The sequence below is a fragment of the Struthio camelus genome, chromosome 2 (assembly GCF_040807025.1).
Source record: "Struthio camelus isolate bStrCam1 chromosome 2, bStrCam1.hap1, whole genome shotgun sequence".
Lineage (NCBI taxonomy): Eukaryota > Metazoa > Chordata > Aves > Struthioniformes > Struthionidae > Struthio > Struthio camelus.
Window position 1 is genome coordinate 106,178,594 of NC_090943.1, and position 17,267 is coordinate 106,195,860.

At 41.1% G+C, this 17,267-nt stretch overlaps 1 protein-coding gene across 2 annotated transcripts; it reads left to right on the forward strand.

Annotated features, from left to right (window-relative positions):
• The first annotated feature begins 3,015 nt into the window (after positions 1–3,015).
• On the forward strand, positions 3,016–16,599 carry LOC104146135 (serpin B12). Of its 2 annotated transcripts, none has more exons than XM_068932005.1 (8): positions 3,016–3,226; positions 8,889–9,074; positions 10,627–10,740; positions 11,073–11,204; positions 12,031–12,148; positions 12,870–13,012; positions 15,183–15,353; positions 15,487–16,599. In XM_068932005.1, the coding sequence occupies exons 2-8, from the start codon at positions 8,907–8,909 to the stop codon at positions 15,889–15,891; spliced, it is 1,251 nt and encodes a 416-aa protein (XP_068788106.1). In that variant the 5' UTR covers positions 3,016–3,226; positions 8,889–8,906; the 3' UTR covers positions 15,892–16,599. The 2 variants fall into 2 exon arrangements, with proteins under 2 accessions (XP_068788106.1, XP_009676348.1); XM_009678053.2 differs by having other exon boundaries at positions 3,073–3,226; positions 8,893–9,074.
• The last annotated feature ends 668 nt before the right edge of the window (positions 16,600–17,267 follow it).

The window sequence follows — 17,267 nt, forward strand, 5'->3', positions numbered from 1 at the left end:
CAGATACACAGCAGGCCATGTCAGGCCTATTTCTAATATTCTAGATTAAGCTAGACTTCTGGAAATCTCTGGCAGGTGGCCCCATTGCTCTTTTTCCCACCTGGATGAGATTTCCTGAAGGAGAAGAGCCGAGACATCACTCCCTTCATTTTTTCTGAGTCTGAAAATATTCCAGTTCACAAGTGAGTCTCCATTCAATGAGGCTCATACTCTTTTTAAATGCTGAACTTAGTACAACCACACAATTTCATGTGAGCAAGGAGGCTTCCCTGTCAATACCTTTGCCAAGAAAGGTTATTCCGTGAAAGCAGACTAACACTGCCTCAGGGTGGGGCTCATATCTTTTTCGCCTCCTGACTTAAGATATTCTAGCCAACGCAAGGCAAGCAGAATTACAGATACGAGGCTATCTTAGCCTATAGAAGGCAAACAAACCTATTTGTTGGTCATTTATAAACATAACAGCTTGCCCTGGAAAGTTCTGGTTCACCTTTCACTTCTGCCTCTTCTCTCTGCCAGTATACTTTGCCAATATTTCTTATTTCTGATTGGGAAGCCCAGACTGGCCTAGACCGTCTAACATTTAACCATGCTTTATTAAGCTACTAACTATAATGAGTAAAAGATAATTCTAATGCTATCTTACACTGTCTAATACTCTACGGCCTAGTAAATGAGTTCAGATAAGATGTTAGGCTTATGTTACAACCTGCTCTGAAGGAGAAAAGTGTGGAAGGAACCAGATGAGCTAATACATAAACTGGGGGCCAAATATGGTGGACCAGAAGGTGCAGCTGCAGGTGGAGCTGTAATATAATCCATCACATGAGTCCCTGGAAGCAGCTTATCACACTCATCTGCTTTCACATAGCCAAAAAGGGAGTCTGTCCTGTAATCCTCATTTTGTTCAGAAATTGGTCTCAGGTGTACCAGTTCCACTGCTCAGTCTCTTCCGGTCCTGTGGAAATTTAGAAGTCCTAATATGAAACCCATTAATCTTGAAGCATGTGATGGAAAAGTATCCGTAAGTTTCCTGATGGTATGAGAAATGCTGTTATAGTCTACTGTTGCAGTTCCACCCATTCTAGCCTCTGGGCCTTGAGCAAGAACTGTCATGGGAGGACATGGGAAAAAGTATGTGGGAGCTTGTGAGTAGGAACCCTTACACGCTGAAAGGTGGTGCCTGCAATGGAAAAAGGCAAGCACAGCTGATGGCCTGCTCAGATTGCCAAGCTGCTCCACCTCGCCTTCCACCTGGCCTGATGGAGAAAATTATATATGTTTTTTGTAGACAATTGCAAACTACAGATTTATGTGTCTGGTGAAGTAATCATTTGTTCACCGCACAGTCATTGCCCATTTCCTGCTTCCAACATTTTGTAGAACAGAAGTGATACATCTTAGTGTGTTGTAACAGCAAGAATTGTGTATGGAGAACAGCCAGGTTGGTTCTGAAACTTGCAAAATGCTTTGTACAGCCAATTGGCCCCATTAGGAAAGCGGCGTAGTTTTGAACTCTGCACATACCATCCTAAGGGCCTAGAAAAGACAAAATTTGCACACACATTGGCATTTCCTGAGATAAAGTGTTTATACAGATGGAAAGGGAGTTCTGAGAGAATATATTTACAGATCGAATAAGAGAAATTAATGGAGGATCATTGTTTTGTCTCATTGAAAGAGACAAAATATGGAGATTGGGAGAAGGAGGAAAGTTCCGAAAGAGCTACTCAAAAATATTTAGGTTGTCACTGAAAAAAAAGGCTAGGACTCATAAAGGCAGGAAAAGAGGAGATACATGGAGGAGGAAGGGGTAAGGCAGTGTGAAGAAAGAAAGAAAGCGCTGGATGAAAAATGGAAGCTAAAGAGATGGGAATGCAGAAAGAAAATGCAAACCAAGTCAGGAGAAATTCAAGATAAAAAGACAGAATGAAGAAGATTGAGGAACACAATGTAAATACACAGAAAGGAAAAACAGAAAAAGAGCACTAGAGAAATGAATGGAAAATGGGAGCCAAAAGGTGAGGAAAGGAAAAGGGGTAACAAGAATGCTAATTTTATTATTGTATTTTTCATTGCTTATGAATCTCTCTTTTTCGACGGGCACTGGAACCTTGGCAACTGGACTGAGATGCTGGCAGGGAAGCAGGGGAACAACAAAGCTGCTGAGGGTTGGGCCGAAAGGACAGAGTGGGGCCAGCTGCAGCATTGCACCAGGAAGGGAAGTGTGGGAAGGGCAAGATGGTGCTGGGAGACCTTTTTTCTTTTTCCTCCTTTCTCTCTTCACCATGAACAGTACCACAAGCATCCCGTGACTCCAAAGCCAGTTTTATGCTTAACAGGAAGAAAGAAGAAGGTAAGAAAAGAAAGAAATTTTTCAAGGCTGCAAAGCCAAATACAGTCCAAGAGGTCTCGACCACTGAGTTCAGCTACAATAACCCATGGTTGCACGTGAGCTCAGTAGTGCTGATTAGGGACTTGAAATACTGTGTGGGTGCATCTCCATGCTTCTCAACTCTTTACCTCTATCACACTGCATGTTGGGGGCCTAGCCTATGTCATCAGCTACCTTGGTCTCCTTTTATTGTTAATTCCAAAGGTATAAAAGAATACCCCCTGGCTGGGGATTCCTGTTATAGTTCAAGGAAATATTTTTTCCCTCTGTAGTTAAAATCCTTCTGTACAAATAAAGCTGACTCCTTACTCAAGAGAAAGAAATGGCTATAGGCAACGTAAAAACTCAAGTGCTCCGATTTATTTCCTGTACCACTGCAAGTAAGCTCAGTTTCAAACAAGGCCTCTCTGAATCTTGGGATGAACCCTGCACACCTGTGTGTCCAGGCCAAACTCCACGAAGCGCAAATGGCACGACATACAGCAGCACAGGCATGGATCTTCAGGATTAAAGCCCAGTTTTCCGAGTAAGGGTAACTTGGCATTACAAGCAGGAGATGTTGTCAGTAGACTTAGCCTGCCAAACTTGTTGGGCAGCTTTGGGAGCAATGCTCTTAGCTTATTGCTGGGTATAGGTTTCCCCCTGTCTTCTGCAGGAAACTACATGTTGATGGCATTTGCATTAAATTACAACGTAATGCTATCATCAACAGTTTCTTAGAGGCTGAACAGTCCCACAAGAGAGTGGGAGGTTTTTATAATACGGTATTCCTGAGAACGTGCTCCGGAGTTCAGCTGTCGTACTCCTCATTTAACCTCTTCAGGCGAAAAGGTAAACAATTCTTTTTTCAAAAATAACTCGTAATTTTTTTGGACAGATCTAAAGGAGTCCCCATGTTGGTAGAGGAAACATCATGTTTACAGATGGGCCAGAGATATTTTATGGGCTGCAGGCAGCAAAAACCACGTTTAAAAATTAGATGACTTAAGAACTACCACAAAGCGAGCTGGTCTTCAGTGGGACTTGGATGGGAATTTAGGAACACATGCCCACAGCTATGAATCTAAAGATACATGCCTAAACTTCACAGACTTTTGAATCTGAAATTTCCCCAGGGCCTCTCTGCCCGTATCAAAAGCTCTATTTGTCACAGGACAGATCAGCTCTGTGGCTTATACCAGAAAGCCGATGCTTTTCTGCCTGTGCCTCCAGAAGGGCTGAAGGGTAGGCTGTTTCAGAGCATCCCTACCCACTCTGGTAGAAGTGGGCTTCACATTAAGTGATGGTGCGATGCCACAGGCAAAGTCACCTAAAAAGTGGGAAATAACAGGTTAATTTGCCTTTAACGGGTTTTCACAGTGGAGGAAAAAAAAAAAAAAACCCTTGAAATGTTCACTAGACCGGAGAGAGGGCTTGCAATTTTTTGACTGGATACTTGGGATTTTCCCCTGTATCCCAATCCCTGCTGCTGGGATTGTTTATGCTCATAAGCACTGACTATATGAAATAGAGAAGGTGGAGCATACTTCAGATTTTGTTGTGCTAAAGGGGAAGCTAGTCTTTGCTATCAACATGTCAGCTCTTGGATTTGACAGCAATGCTTAAAGCCTGCTAAGAAGCCTATACAACTACACAGAGGCATAACAAGTAACTTGCCACTGTACAGCCCAGAACAGGCCAACGTGCAACCCTGGCTATTTATGCAGGAATAACTGTCCAAGAAAGAAGTGGAAAAGATACATCATGAAGGCATTGTTGCAGAAAGTAAAAAGCAGCCAGAAAAGCCCTTTCCGTCGTAAAAGTGGCATCCTGAGAGGCTAAGGTTTTTGGAAAATAAATTTGAAAACATTTCCCTTGACAAATTATTTTGTACCAAAATATATTACTTTTTAACTTATTTTAATTTTAATTTAAAATATGTTACTTTGGAAATGTTTTATATCACATGGAAATGATGAGAACTTCTGTGTTGTGGGAAATTATGTTTTGCCTTTGTGCCATTTTCCCTTTTTATTCTAAATGAGCATAGACACATTTGAAAATGTCTTTTTGTATGAATAGCCATGAAAAATAAAAAAGTCACTTCAATCCATCATAGATTTTTCATGTGAGGAAACTGTATTTTCACGTGCTCATTTTCTAGGATAGCATATGTCGTCGTCAGTTCCCTCTTCCTTTGCTTATGAGAATAAGGGTGTATTCAAGCACCTTGATAGGAGGCAGACTGAATACATAAAACTTATGCAATGATGTGAATTATCATGAGGCACCAGAGAAAACAGGTTTCTTCTTGTGTTACCTTTTATTAAATACAAAATCACATTCAAAAACAAGGCTACAGCTCTCCTAGGATCTGCATATTATTTACTACCTCCTTCTGTTGACTGTCTAATATAATCTATTACTCCTATTGTTTATGATAGCTTTGAGCACAGTTTTTGCCTTAATTTCGTCTACCTCTAGCCTAAAACAAACTGTAAAGAGACAACTGAACTTGAGGAGTTATAGAAGAGGAATGTTCCCTGTTTCACTGAGCCATGGAATAAGTTTGCCACCTTTACAAGGTTTCTGGTATGTGGTTTCTTCTGAAGGAAGCTCTTTTCCTGGGTACATTCTTCCTCTTTGCACATATACCAGCACCAGCAATTTCCACCCACCAGACTGCGTTAAAAGCTATGGAACTATGATGCATCTCACTTCAACAGCTATAATGCCATAGCCCTTCTTACTGGCTCAGCACTATTGCTAATGTTCTATGCAAATATTTTGGCTCGTGCAGAATGGCCCCTATGACATTTCATAAACACTTCTTTTGATCTTATTTGCTGTTGTTTCCACTCCAAGATCTTTTAAAACTAATATTTCAATTTGTTCTCTAGCATCTAGGTGTTCTCCAAACTCCACTGCCTGCAAAGGAACAGCAAAATTCTCCCTGATGAATGCTTACACAGACTATGCACACACCTTTATGATACAGAATTGTTTATAAATTTGTGGCCTCCAAAGTTAGATTAAGAAAGTTTACTAATTCTTTCTCTCTCCAGTAAGAAGGTTCCTCCTCCAGCACACACCTCCCTTCCTTCCACTGTAGCTTTGGATTTCTAAGGCAGCCCTCTAACTAGTTCACACTCACACTCACACTCACAAAGGCGTAGAGTCGGCTGCAATGCTGCAGCTGCAACGTTTGCACCTGGATGTCACTCGGGACAGTCTGCTACTTTTTCTAAAGGCATGGCACCTCTGTGCTCCAGACACTCCCTTTTAAAACCTGTTTCAGGTCCTAGGCACTCCCTCAATCCCTGGCAGTCAGGTCTATCCCTGCAGGGTGAGGTGGAGGTGCCTGCTCCTTGCTGAGGAAGTTTCTTAACTCTTTTTTTCTCCTTGACTCATTCTGAGATCTGGACACACCTACAATATGCCTCATGACCTACATTCACAGTAAACAATCTTCGTAGATCCCTTTTAGATTTTTCAAAAGCTGTGAAAGTGGAGCAATAGAAACTTCAGCACTAAAGTGGTGCTGAGTTTTGTTTTCAGAAGATTATGGAAAATTGTAAATCTTAATGAAGGTGGAAGAAAAGAAAAATGATTATTTAATGCAATGTCTTTTTATTGTGGTAATATGATTGCATTAATAAAAGGAAAATGAAAATAGTGTTTCATACAGGGACATGAGCAACAGAGCTATTATTCTAGAACAGCTGTTTTCAGATTTAATGAGACATAACTCATCTTTAATTCACTTGTTCAAAGTACCTTTTGAGTATTTCTCCTTTGTTTTGCTCATTTATGTTAGGTCTTCCTATGAAGTATTTCTGAACTTCAGGGTAAAACAAATGCTTCAGTATGAAACAAATGCCAACTTTTTCTTTCAGCATCACAAGTTCTTTCCACAGATCACCAGCTAGAAAGATGATCAAGCAGCAATTATTGCTGTGCCCTTCAAGCCAGTCAAATGACAGGAAACATCTGCATTCACCACATGTGGCACTTTATAATTCGCCAACTTGACTCTTCATCTCTTCTAAGCCGTTGGGGTAATCTGACTTAGCCTAAGTCTCCTTTCTTATGTGCTGAGTTCATTTCCATTAATTATCAGACACTTGCTGCAGGCTAAGACGGTTCGCACAGACAATTGCTGTATCTCAGCTGAGCCACAGCAACTGGCTATGCCACAGTAATGTCTCCTGGTGCCTGCTCTCAGTTGCAAACACAAAGTTCACGTCTGGCTCATGGCTGAGCGAGAGGCAGCGTGTGCTCTGCATCTTTGAGGAAAACATAGGCCATTGTGAGTAGCTCTTGGAGTAAAGAAAAATCTGTGTGTTATGGAAATAATTTGACCCTAGGTTGTTATTATTATTCAAATGACAGTACAGCAAAGTAAGAGCTCGAGCTGGGTGCCTCCAGGGAGGGACCCCAAACAAAGAAATTTTGCAGTAATTATACTCTTTATAGTCAAATTTCCCTGCCTGCTAGCGACAGTCTCTTTCAATCTTCTTTACTGAGTCGATGATCTCTTTCCTTTTGATTGGTTCACGTCTACGTCCCGGGACGGTTGCTATGTTCTTGCTTCATAGTGCTTTATCTTATCCGAAGGTTAACCGTTACCACTGTCTATTGTGTGCTGTATCTTTGAGGGCTGGTTCTAGCTGGTTTTGCAGTCACATCCTCAGCAATGTCTCTCAAGCTCATTTACAATTCAGTCCTGCGGCCTGCAGGCTTCATCTACTTTAGGCACTAGTGCTAAGCTGGGCTAGAGCTAAATTAGCTCCCTTTTCTAACACTGTGAAGGGCAGGCTCTCTGTGAGGGGAGGGCTCCATGACTGTGGTAGAAGATCCAGGGCCTCAGCGCAAGAGTAGGGGCAGCAGGAAACGTTGGCTGGGAGGGGATGGGGGTCCCCAACGCCAGGCAGCCTCCTTCCCAGGAAGGCCATCAGCTCCTCACTGGCTCTAAACCCCTCAAAAGGGCTGCTGGACACCGGCCAGCCATACAAGGGCTGTGCTGATGTAAAGTCCTGGGATATGGCTTTGATCCACTGGATCCCACCAGCCTCTCCCCACTCATTGCCTTCTGGTGACACAGACTCCTCACATAACATTGCCTGGTGGGCTGTAGCTACAGGGCTGCACAGGGGCTGAGAAAGGTTGCCCGTTGTGCCACAGCTTTCTGCGGTCGGTGTGAATGGGGACCTGGCTGTGCGCTCACTCATCCTTTCAGCTGACAGCAGCTCTTGGAGTCTGCTGTGGAACTGGCTGAAGCTTATCATCATGAGGGCTGAAAGCGAGATCCAGCCAGATCTGTGCTGCGGGAGACATAGGGGCTTTCTCTCCATGCTGTGGCTATGTATTTACCCCTAAATAAATTATCATTTCAGCACGCAGGCCAGAGCTGTTTTTCTCAATGTCAGCAAGCAGGCAAAAGTGTGCGCTTTGCTTCTCTGGCATTTTTTTGGAGTGCTGTTCAAGATACCATTTTTTTGACAAAGAAAGTGATTTTTTTTTTTTTTTCCTGGTATAACAACTCCGAAAAGCTCATGTGCTCCCAGTGGTATCCACATAACAGCTTTGTAATCCCTCCCCTAAAGGACAGGTAAGGACTTTCTAAAAACTTTCCTTTAGATGGCTTCCTACTTGCAGGAACTAAACTGGAACTTGGTCTCACACCAGTCTTTAACAGAGTGGATTTAACTTAAATGACCCATGGAAAAGGTATCAAACTGCGATATGTCTAGTATGGTAAAAAAACAGTAACACAGATCTTGCTGTCATATCACCAAATAGGAACCTATAGCCTTCTTTCCAGGGCTATTGAGATACTGCTTTGCTAGGAAATAGAGTTGTTTATCTTGCCTGAATCTGTGGCTCCTGGAAGACTCAGGGGGAGAGAAAAAGGATATTGCAAACTGCTCGTGTTTCTATTTGTAGTACCGTTTCCACAGCTGTTAAGGACCCTTTTTCATATATAAAAACATTTAATTGAATGTGATTTTAATTTATAAATCCATCGTTTGAATCCCTCAAACCAGGGCTCTGGTTACCAGACATGGTTATATGCCTGCATAGTTTCTGTTATCCTGTGACTAATTATACATTGTTGTAAGAGGAGAGATTTGTTATAATTGTAAATGTCAAACCACCATGTCCTGATGCAGTCTGGAGAAGGAAAATGTTAATCCACAGTTGTCCGATTTCAATACCATGACTGCTGTCATACAGAAGAACTAAGAAACACTATAGGGTAAGACAAAAGAATAGTCCTTTCTGAGGAAGTCAACATATGGTGTGAGTGTGGATCCCTTTTCCACACCCCACTGCATCCTTGCTCCCGCCATGGAGCATGGCACTACGGATATGTGCACAAGGCTGGCTTCTTTAAACTCTCAGAATTTATCAAATTTATGTAATTTAGCAACCAATTGTGGGACAATCTGAGTGTGACTTCGCTAGGCAAAGAGCTGCATTACATCTCTTATTCTTTCTCTTTTGCTCCCAGCCAGCTGCCAGCTTTACAATGGCCTCCATTTCTAGACCAATTACTGAGTTTTGCCTTGACCTTTATAAAGAGTGCAACAAAAACACAGAAGGCACGAATATCGTCTTCTCTCCGACGAGCATCTCTATTGCCCTGGCTCTCATCCAGTTGGGTGCAAGGCACAACAGTGCTGCTCAGATAGAAAAAGTAAGTATCAATGAAACATGTGGAAAAGTCTCCATATAGCTTGCTGTTCCCTTAAAGGCAAGTGATGAGCAACACAGCACAACATGCGTGCAAGAGTGTCGTAGGAAACAGGCGTGAATACATAAACAGGTGCTGCCTTTAAAGCTTATCTTGCTGCATTATGATCCTTGCCATCTGCTTGCATGAGTTGCCTCATGCCTCCATTCAGACACAAGAATGTGAAGCAAGAGCTGAGTGATGGCAGGTGATACGCAGGGCATTCTGGCATTCCCCCAGCTTGCTACCAAACTGTCAGATTTTATTTCAAAATGAAAATTAGGTTTTTCTCTTATGATTGGTATGAGAATCCTGTAAGTATGGGTAGGTAGTGGGTAGAGTTGCAGAAACCTGAAATCCTTGCATCTGGATAGCAGGAAGTGTTAGCTCATTTATCACCTTATGACATTCCGGTGTCAAAATGCCTCAAGCGGAGCTCCTGGAGACCCCAGGGACAGGGAGGGGTACAGAAAGCCACCTCTCTGAAAAGAAGGCCTGTGTTGCACACTAGTCCAAGTTCTTCTTTCTATGATTTTTTTAATGTTCTCATGAATGGTGAAAGACCAATAATCCTAAGGTATAGGTTCTTGTCAGTAGCTGGGAAACCTTCGCAGTCATTGCAGATCGAGAGTGTTCACACATGAAATGGTCATTGCAGTCCCATACTCTGTCCTCTCAGCCTTATTCTTCCTGTCCGTAACCTTTTTAAATTTCTGCACTATATGTTGTCCTAGAGCTCTCCAGAAAAAAAAGATGAGAAACAATTTTTCTATTAGGGAAATAAAAAATATAAGATTCACTCACAGTGAGTCTGGCTAAGTGCTGGTAGCTCTTCATTCATGATATCGTAACATTGCCACATGCACAGTCTGACTACTGGGTTACTCTCAGCCTCGACTTCCTTAGGAGATTCCCAGACACTCTTGTGTAGTTTAGGAAAGTGATGGGCATCCAGTCTTGCCAACGAAGAGATTAATACTCTGTGTGCTGCAAAGTTATTGTTATGGAGAAGCTGTTGGAAATTATTCAGCACAGCTTTTGCACATTAGAAACAAGGACTGATTTTCATTAAAAGCGCTGTGGTTTTGATCCATTTACTGATCTGAATCAAAGATTAAGAATTATTGCCGAAGGCCAACTTTCATGTTTTCAAAGCAAAACATTTATTTCTCTTTGCCTGAGGCAACTTTTCATTTTGAAATTTAAATGAACTGTAGCAATAAAAATACAAATCAAATAGCAATAAAAATACAAATCAAATGTAAGCATCTTGAGTTAGTGGAGAGTAGTGTTTTGGCAGATTAAACCTAAATTCTTGTTTCCCTAACGTATAAATGTATACTTGGGCATGAATATATGAATATTTTCAAGTTTGACTTTTTAGTCTGACTGAAGCTGAGAAAATGCCTTTTAAAGATCTTGGCTATTTTTCCAGGACAGTGTATCAAATTTTTTAAATAAGAAAAAGTCTTTTATCCCATTTACAGTCGCTATACTCTGACATCTTCAACTGCAGGTGCTTCACTTGAGAAAAGCTACAGAAAGAACGAGCCTTGGATCTGCTGCTGAGAGCACAGCCTCAGAAACTGAGCTGGAACAAAGCCAGGCAAGACAGCCTTCCTTCTCATTGGTATGTCCTTGTAATGAGTGGTAGAGGAACCTTTTCTCTCCTGCAAGATCGGTAACCAGAGTTGTACACCACTGGAGCCTGCCACTGGAGGGAGTCATGCTCACACACGCAGAGTCCATCTGTAATCCATTGGGAAATGCCTGGTAAAAAGCATGAGAAGCTTTGGTGGCAACTTTGGGGGGGACTTGGCCCTTGCCTGAAGGAGGATCAGGCTACGAAGCTTAGACTAGCTGGATATAAAAATCAGTAAATGTAATTGAACTAGGATGCAAACCAACAATCAAAGCTATATGGAGGAAACTTTATAATTTTTGTGCTTGTAACATTCATAGTGCTGCATGGATGGGGGAGCTCACCATGAAGCGTTCCATGAGCTGCTTCTACAACTACAAAACCTTGACAAAAGATATATTTTAAGCTTGGCCAACAGTCTGTTTGTGCAACAGCAATTCGAATTCCGGCGGGTAAGTCAGTCATATCTGGTAACTGCTGTGGCTGTGACCTCCAGCTCCCTTGTAACTGCAAGCCTCGCTGTTGCCCCCTTATGTATGTTTTGGAGCATTCGGGATTCTTCCTGTAGCTCTGTCTCCCTGACAGGGCTGTCAGCTTTCAATTCATTTGTTTAAAAACAAACCACTGTGGATAGCAATGGTTATAGAGCAAAGACAGAGCAGGAGACTTTCCTCTTTTGGCATATGCCTACACTCAGCAAGAGGTGCGACTGCAACCAAAACTGACCTACTCAAGCTGCCTGTAAGCTACTTATGGGCTTGCAAATGGTATGGCTGGGGCAGTAGGACGCTTAGAGCGTGCTTAGCATATGAGCTATTACATGGTTTCCTGTGTAGGACTTCGGAGCTGAACTTCTTACTCCTTTCTTATTGAATACCAGAACTGTCTCTAAACTACCTAGCATGTATATCTTCCCAGTCACACCTTCACTTTGCTGTCAGTTATTTCTGTTGAATGATTTGGGTACTTAACAACACATCTTGCATCTTCTCTATTTTTTTATTTTTATCTGCGCCTCAAGTATGCCGCTCTCCATGGAAAGACTTTCTCGTAGCTTTCTTTTTATTTACTTTTTTCCTTATGCAATAGAGTAATTAGCTCTTCTTCAAAGACTCTGAACAAACTTCTGATAGCTGATATTTCCAATGCCAAATTCTACCTTAAGCAGCCAATAAGACCCTCATCATTTCCAAAATAGTTCTGAGTGACTGATTTCTCTGAAAGGGAATAACTGTTTTGCAGAACAGACTAATTCATAATCTTTACTTTAATTTTCAGCAATATTTAATGTGCGCTAAGGAACTATATGGAGCAATGCTGCAAATAGCTGACTTTCAAAATGCTGTTGAAACAGCCAGAGAAAAAATTAACTCTTGGGTTGGAAGTGAGACACAAGGTAAAACAAAACAAAAGAAAACCATAGCCAGACTATCTTTGCCTTCTCCCACTGCTTCAACAAAAAAAATTCCAGGATGTAAAAAGCAACCATTTGTTCCCCTTTCTGAGCATTCATTCTTGTATACTTTAAAGACTTTAATCTCCTGACCAAATTTATGCTTGTGCTAACAGAGCAGCCTGTGACTGGTGTGGGAAAGAGCTGCTAGACCCAGCTGGCTCCCAGCAAGAGGGCTCAGGATTCAAGAGCTATCTCTCACAGTGCTAGGAGCTATTGTTGCTCTGAGCACCTGCACAAGGCCTGTGGACCTGTTAACTCCTGCTTCAGTCTCTGTGATAAAAGTCAAAACCTTCACAGCCTGTTAACCACTGTGCTCAGTGTGAACTGAAAGCTGCCCTCATGTAAACAGAAGGATGTGATTAACGGTGCTGGCTCCATCCCCAGTGGTGAATGTAACTCAGCACGTATGTATCATCACTGATAGCCAGAGCTGGCTAGTTCAGCAATGCCACCTTCACATCTAAAACAGGCTGTTGCCAGACTGGTAGCAGGGTAGAGGAATTTGCCATTTGGTTGCCTATGTTGTCCCTGTCCTTTGAGTAAACAAAGAATTGGATTTCTAAGTTTCCCCCAACTAGGCTTAAAGACAGGTAATTGAGATTCAATCCTGAATCTTAAGAACAGCTTACATATACTTGTGTTTTCTGAAATTTTCCTTCAGGTAAAATCAAGGAACTCTTTGCTCCTGGTGTGATCGATTCACGTGCAGTGCTAGTGCTGGTGAATGTAATCTACTTCAAAGCATCTTGGGAACACAAGTTTGAGGAAAAAAATACAGTAGAGAGAGATTTTAGACTGAATCAGGTACATCTCCATTCTATAAATCTTAACATTATTTATTGTACATACTGTGAGCATTGCAGCAAGCATAACACAGAGGCACAACGTCCAGGGATTTCACCTGCCCTGTGAACAAGACGTGGGTGCACTGGGAAGTTAACCTGTCTCTCCTACTGGATAAAGATAGAAGGTTTTCACAGAAAAGCGTAGTCTTTACTGAAAAAATGCACAGGACTCGTAAGTTGCAACCACTCAGAATTTTGCGTTGATGACTGAAAACGTATTGGTGTTGGAGTATAGCCTCAGGACATTTTGGTTTATTTACAGTATATGAAAGATTGAAAGTTTGTTTTAAATATATTTAATTTTTAGCCCTTTTTTGCTGCCATAAGGCTATCACCTTCATTGTTTCACTAAGGTGTTGTCAATGTGGTTACAAAGTTAAATCTTTAACAAGCACATTCTCCCAAGTGTTCTGTGTGTCATTTAAGTCTAACAGATGTTATCAAAAAAGGGAGTCAAGAACATTTGCTTTCATTTCATTCAGTTTTGTCTTCTTTCTATATGTTGTGCCAATATTCTATTAGCTCTCTTCCATAGCAAAAGAAAAAAAGATACAAATTTAGGTCTGATCTTAAGTTGCAGAGTTTTGTATGGGAAAAGGTGTTCTTCATTTATCAAAGGAAGAAAAAGGCCACGAAAGTTAAATTGTTGTTAAATTGACTAGTAAGAAATGGTCACGTTTGTTAATTATATTTATGGCTTTTAATATATCTTTGTCATAATATGGAAGTTGAAAATGCTCTATAGCTGAGAACATTCAATGCACTGCTGCAGTAGGAGAAACTAGGAGACAGAGAGAAGCTGCATGTATTTTTCTTCAGGTGCTAACCAGTACTAGGAGGAATTTCTCTGAAAATGTGTCGTCTACAAAAGTTCTTCTTTCATGGATTTAGAAGTCAATTAAGTCTGTAATGAAACTGGAGCCTTTAAACAGCCTTTAAACAACCTCATCACAAAAAAAGACAGGGTAAGAAGAATGAGAAGAGCATACCTAAAAAAACCTGACTACGATTATACTCTTCACCTGTATATTGCTTCTAGTCGTAACAGTCTGTCTGATATATGATAGCAAGAAGAAAAACTGAGAGGGAATATACTTCACATACTTTCTTGAAACTACAGTAAGATGGTATGTTGAAATGCCATCTGTTGAGTAATTATTGTTATAGGCTGGGATCTTGTAAGAAGAGGCACTCACCAATGGCAACAATACTTTCTCTTCTGTGAAGAAAGAGGAAGCTTAAAGAGAAATATATGACAGCTGACTTTTAAAACATGCTTACTGCCAAACATAGGAGGCTGAGGAGCTCATGACCTAATCTGAAGACAGGCCATGGACTCAGTGAAAGGTGTGAGAAAACAGGAAAGCAGCACTTAAATAAGTCAGAAGCTCTGTTTCCAAATGAGCTATTGCAGAACACCTGTAACAGCTCTCCATAAAACTGATGGAACTGAAAAAGAAATAGCCCTGCTTCCCCTTTTACCAAAAGTTTACATTCTCCTGAATAGCGTGAACATTTTGCTTCATCCTTAATATAGGCTGGCCTGTGCAACGTCCCAGACTCATCTCCTTTTCAGTGGTAGTGTTCATATCCAGTAGCTTCAGTGATGGAGATCGCTTGAAAAAGAAAGGCAACAGGAGCTAGACCAAATAGCTTTAATTTTCTTGTTATTATGTTTACTTTGAATGCTTCACACTGGCTTTGTATTACAATAAATGTAGGTGATCCCTTACACCATTTTAAACTGATTTTCTGGTTATTGCTGCTTATACCTTTGCATGTCAATGGAGAATTTATTGACTAGAGTAGAAGAGGGGGAGAGGAGAAGCTAAGAGGTCATAATCTTCATCCTTTGCTTGATTTGAGGTGTTGCATACTTCAGTTTGCGTGGCTGGGGGAAGAGGTGTGTGGCTGCTTAGGCAGATAAAGTATTATCCCCTTTATTTCTGCATGGCAAAGCTGATGTTTTGTGTCACTACAGATAACAAAATAAATAAAAACAACAAAATAAAAAAAAAGTTAAGTCTAACAATAATAACCACTGCAAACCCTGACTGCCAGCATTATATCTGAAGTTTAAATATAAGAGCTGTATTGCTTAGCTGAATATGTCGCTTTCTTTTAAACAGAATGAGAGCAAACCTGTACAGATGATGTATCAGAAAGGCAAGTTTAAATTTGGCTACATTGAGGAGATTGGTGCTCAGATCCTTGAACTCCCTTATGCTCAGAAGTCACTGAGTATGATTCTCCTGCTGCCAGATGACATGGCTGGTGGATCTACCAGTGGGCTGGAACAGGTAAGGCGGTATATCTTGCACAATGGTTTAACTAACGTGAAAGCTGGTTAGACAACCAATCAATTAGAGCTGGATAAAGATTGTAACTTTTCAAAGCTCTCCACCTATTTTAAGCTCTTTTTTCATCTTTTAGATTGAAAGGGCAATGACCTATGAAAAGTTAGTGCTGTGGACCTCTTCTGAATGCATGTCTGAGGAAGCAGTGGATGTGTACCTACCTCGATTCAAGCTTGAAGGCAGCTTTGACCTCAGATTATTCTTACAAGAGATGGGGATGACTGATGTTTTCCTTGAATCAAAAGCTGATCTCTCTGCAATGTCATTTTCAAAAACTCTCTTTCTGTCAAAAGTTTTCCACAAGACCTATGTGGAAGTCAGTGAGGAAGGCACCATAGCAGCAGGTGCTACAGGAGCTGTCATTGTAAGGAGATCTCTTCCTCTCACAGAGGTGTTTATGGCCGACCACCCTTTCTTATTCTTTATTAGGCACAATCCCACCAATACTATTCTTTTCTCTGGCAAGCTCTGCTCACCTTAAAATCAGGGCTATTTTGTAGCATTGTGAGAAACACTTGGATAAAAATCAGGAATAGCATTTTTTTTCTTCAATGCATTCTTAATCCTTTGACAGCCAGCTGTATTTCAGAGTAATTCACTGCAGACACTTTAGCCTAGAACCATGAGTTGAATGCTCCTTGAAAGGCAGATTTTGATTGGGATTGACACTAGGAGTAAATTTTGCCTAAACCTTGCTGAGTTTCCAGAACGTTCTGTTTCCTTAAGTCCCACATATGCTCCTGTATCTCTTACAGTTTTCCAGCCCAGCCATGCGGCGCAGAACAGCACCTGGCTGGCCTTGAAAAGATGGGGTTGGTACTCTGCTGTCTGAGGAGAACTATCTGTGACAGTTTTCAGTAACTGCCAGTAAAAACAGAGTAGCCCTGCCCTGTATTTTTTGATTCATAGCCAGCTGGGTCCTGGTTGACAGAAAGGTGCTTAAGAGACACTTTTTGCTTATCTACATTCTGCAGCTGTGGCAAATCCTTTGCACAGTGAAGATCTGCCCTTGATAATTCCCTTTCCTACAGCAACAGTTGCAGCCAAGCAAGACATACTTATTTACAGATGAATATACAAATATATTCATATACATATGAACTGAGAACCGTACCACTTTCCCTCCAGTGATGTATATGGGATCTGCCTTTGTGTTATTCTGTGCTATACAAAAACTTTATGCTAGCAGCAGCTTTGGCTTTATTTATTTATTTAGATGTAAACCTAGGTAAATGTCATCTTACAAATTGGAAGTGTGATGGAAAGTGTCATGTATTCCTTTTATGAGTCCTGTTTTTTTTTTTTTTTAGGATAGGTCTTTATTAGTAGCATTGTTTTGTATGATAATAGAATAGAAGCAGGAATATTCTCTACGGGAAAGGCCATGTTGTACCAGATGCCTCAGACACACAATACTATAGATGCTGCAGAGAATAGCTCCTTGAAGTTAAAAAAAATGGAAGAAAGAATTGTCATTACTTTTATCTCTTGGAGGGCCCAAGAAGAGAGAAAGCTCTAGTAATATGCAGGAAGATGTGTAGGAAGCTTATGGTAATGCATTTTATTCAAACACTCAAGGTGCTAGCAGCACCACATTCTTCCACTCTGCAATAAGATTTCTCCGTGTGTGTTCCTAAGTGTCACCAAACTCACCAGCATTAGTATAATGTTCAAGAGAAAGAGGATATTCTTCTTTCAGTGATGGTATCACCAGAGACAGCGCTTCTTATGAGAGAGTATTTCCCCAGGGCAATATTTCTAAGCTGTTCACTGAAATGGTCATGTTGAGAATTTTCTTTTATTTAGAATTTTCCCTGAAACAAATTGGGAACAGGATTTTGAAAAAACAGCTACTAC

What these genes read in the sequence shown, in the direction of transcription:
- LOC104146135 (XM_068932005.1), top strand. Translation starts at nt 8,907, where the DNA reads ATGGCCTCCATTTCTAGACCAATTACTGAGTTTTGCCTTGACCTTTAT. An exon ending in GAGATTTTAGACTGAATCAG is followed by an intron (nt 13,013 to 15,182) that starts GTACATCTCCAT and finishes TCTTTTAAACAG; the next exon opens with AATGAGAGCAAACCTGTACA. An exon ending in CTACCAGTGGGCTGGAACAG is followed by an intron (nt 15,354 to 15,486) that starts GTAAGGCGGTAT and finishes TTCATCTTTTAG; the next exon opens with ATTGAAAGGGCAATGACCTA.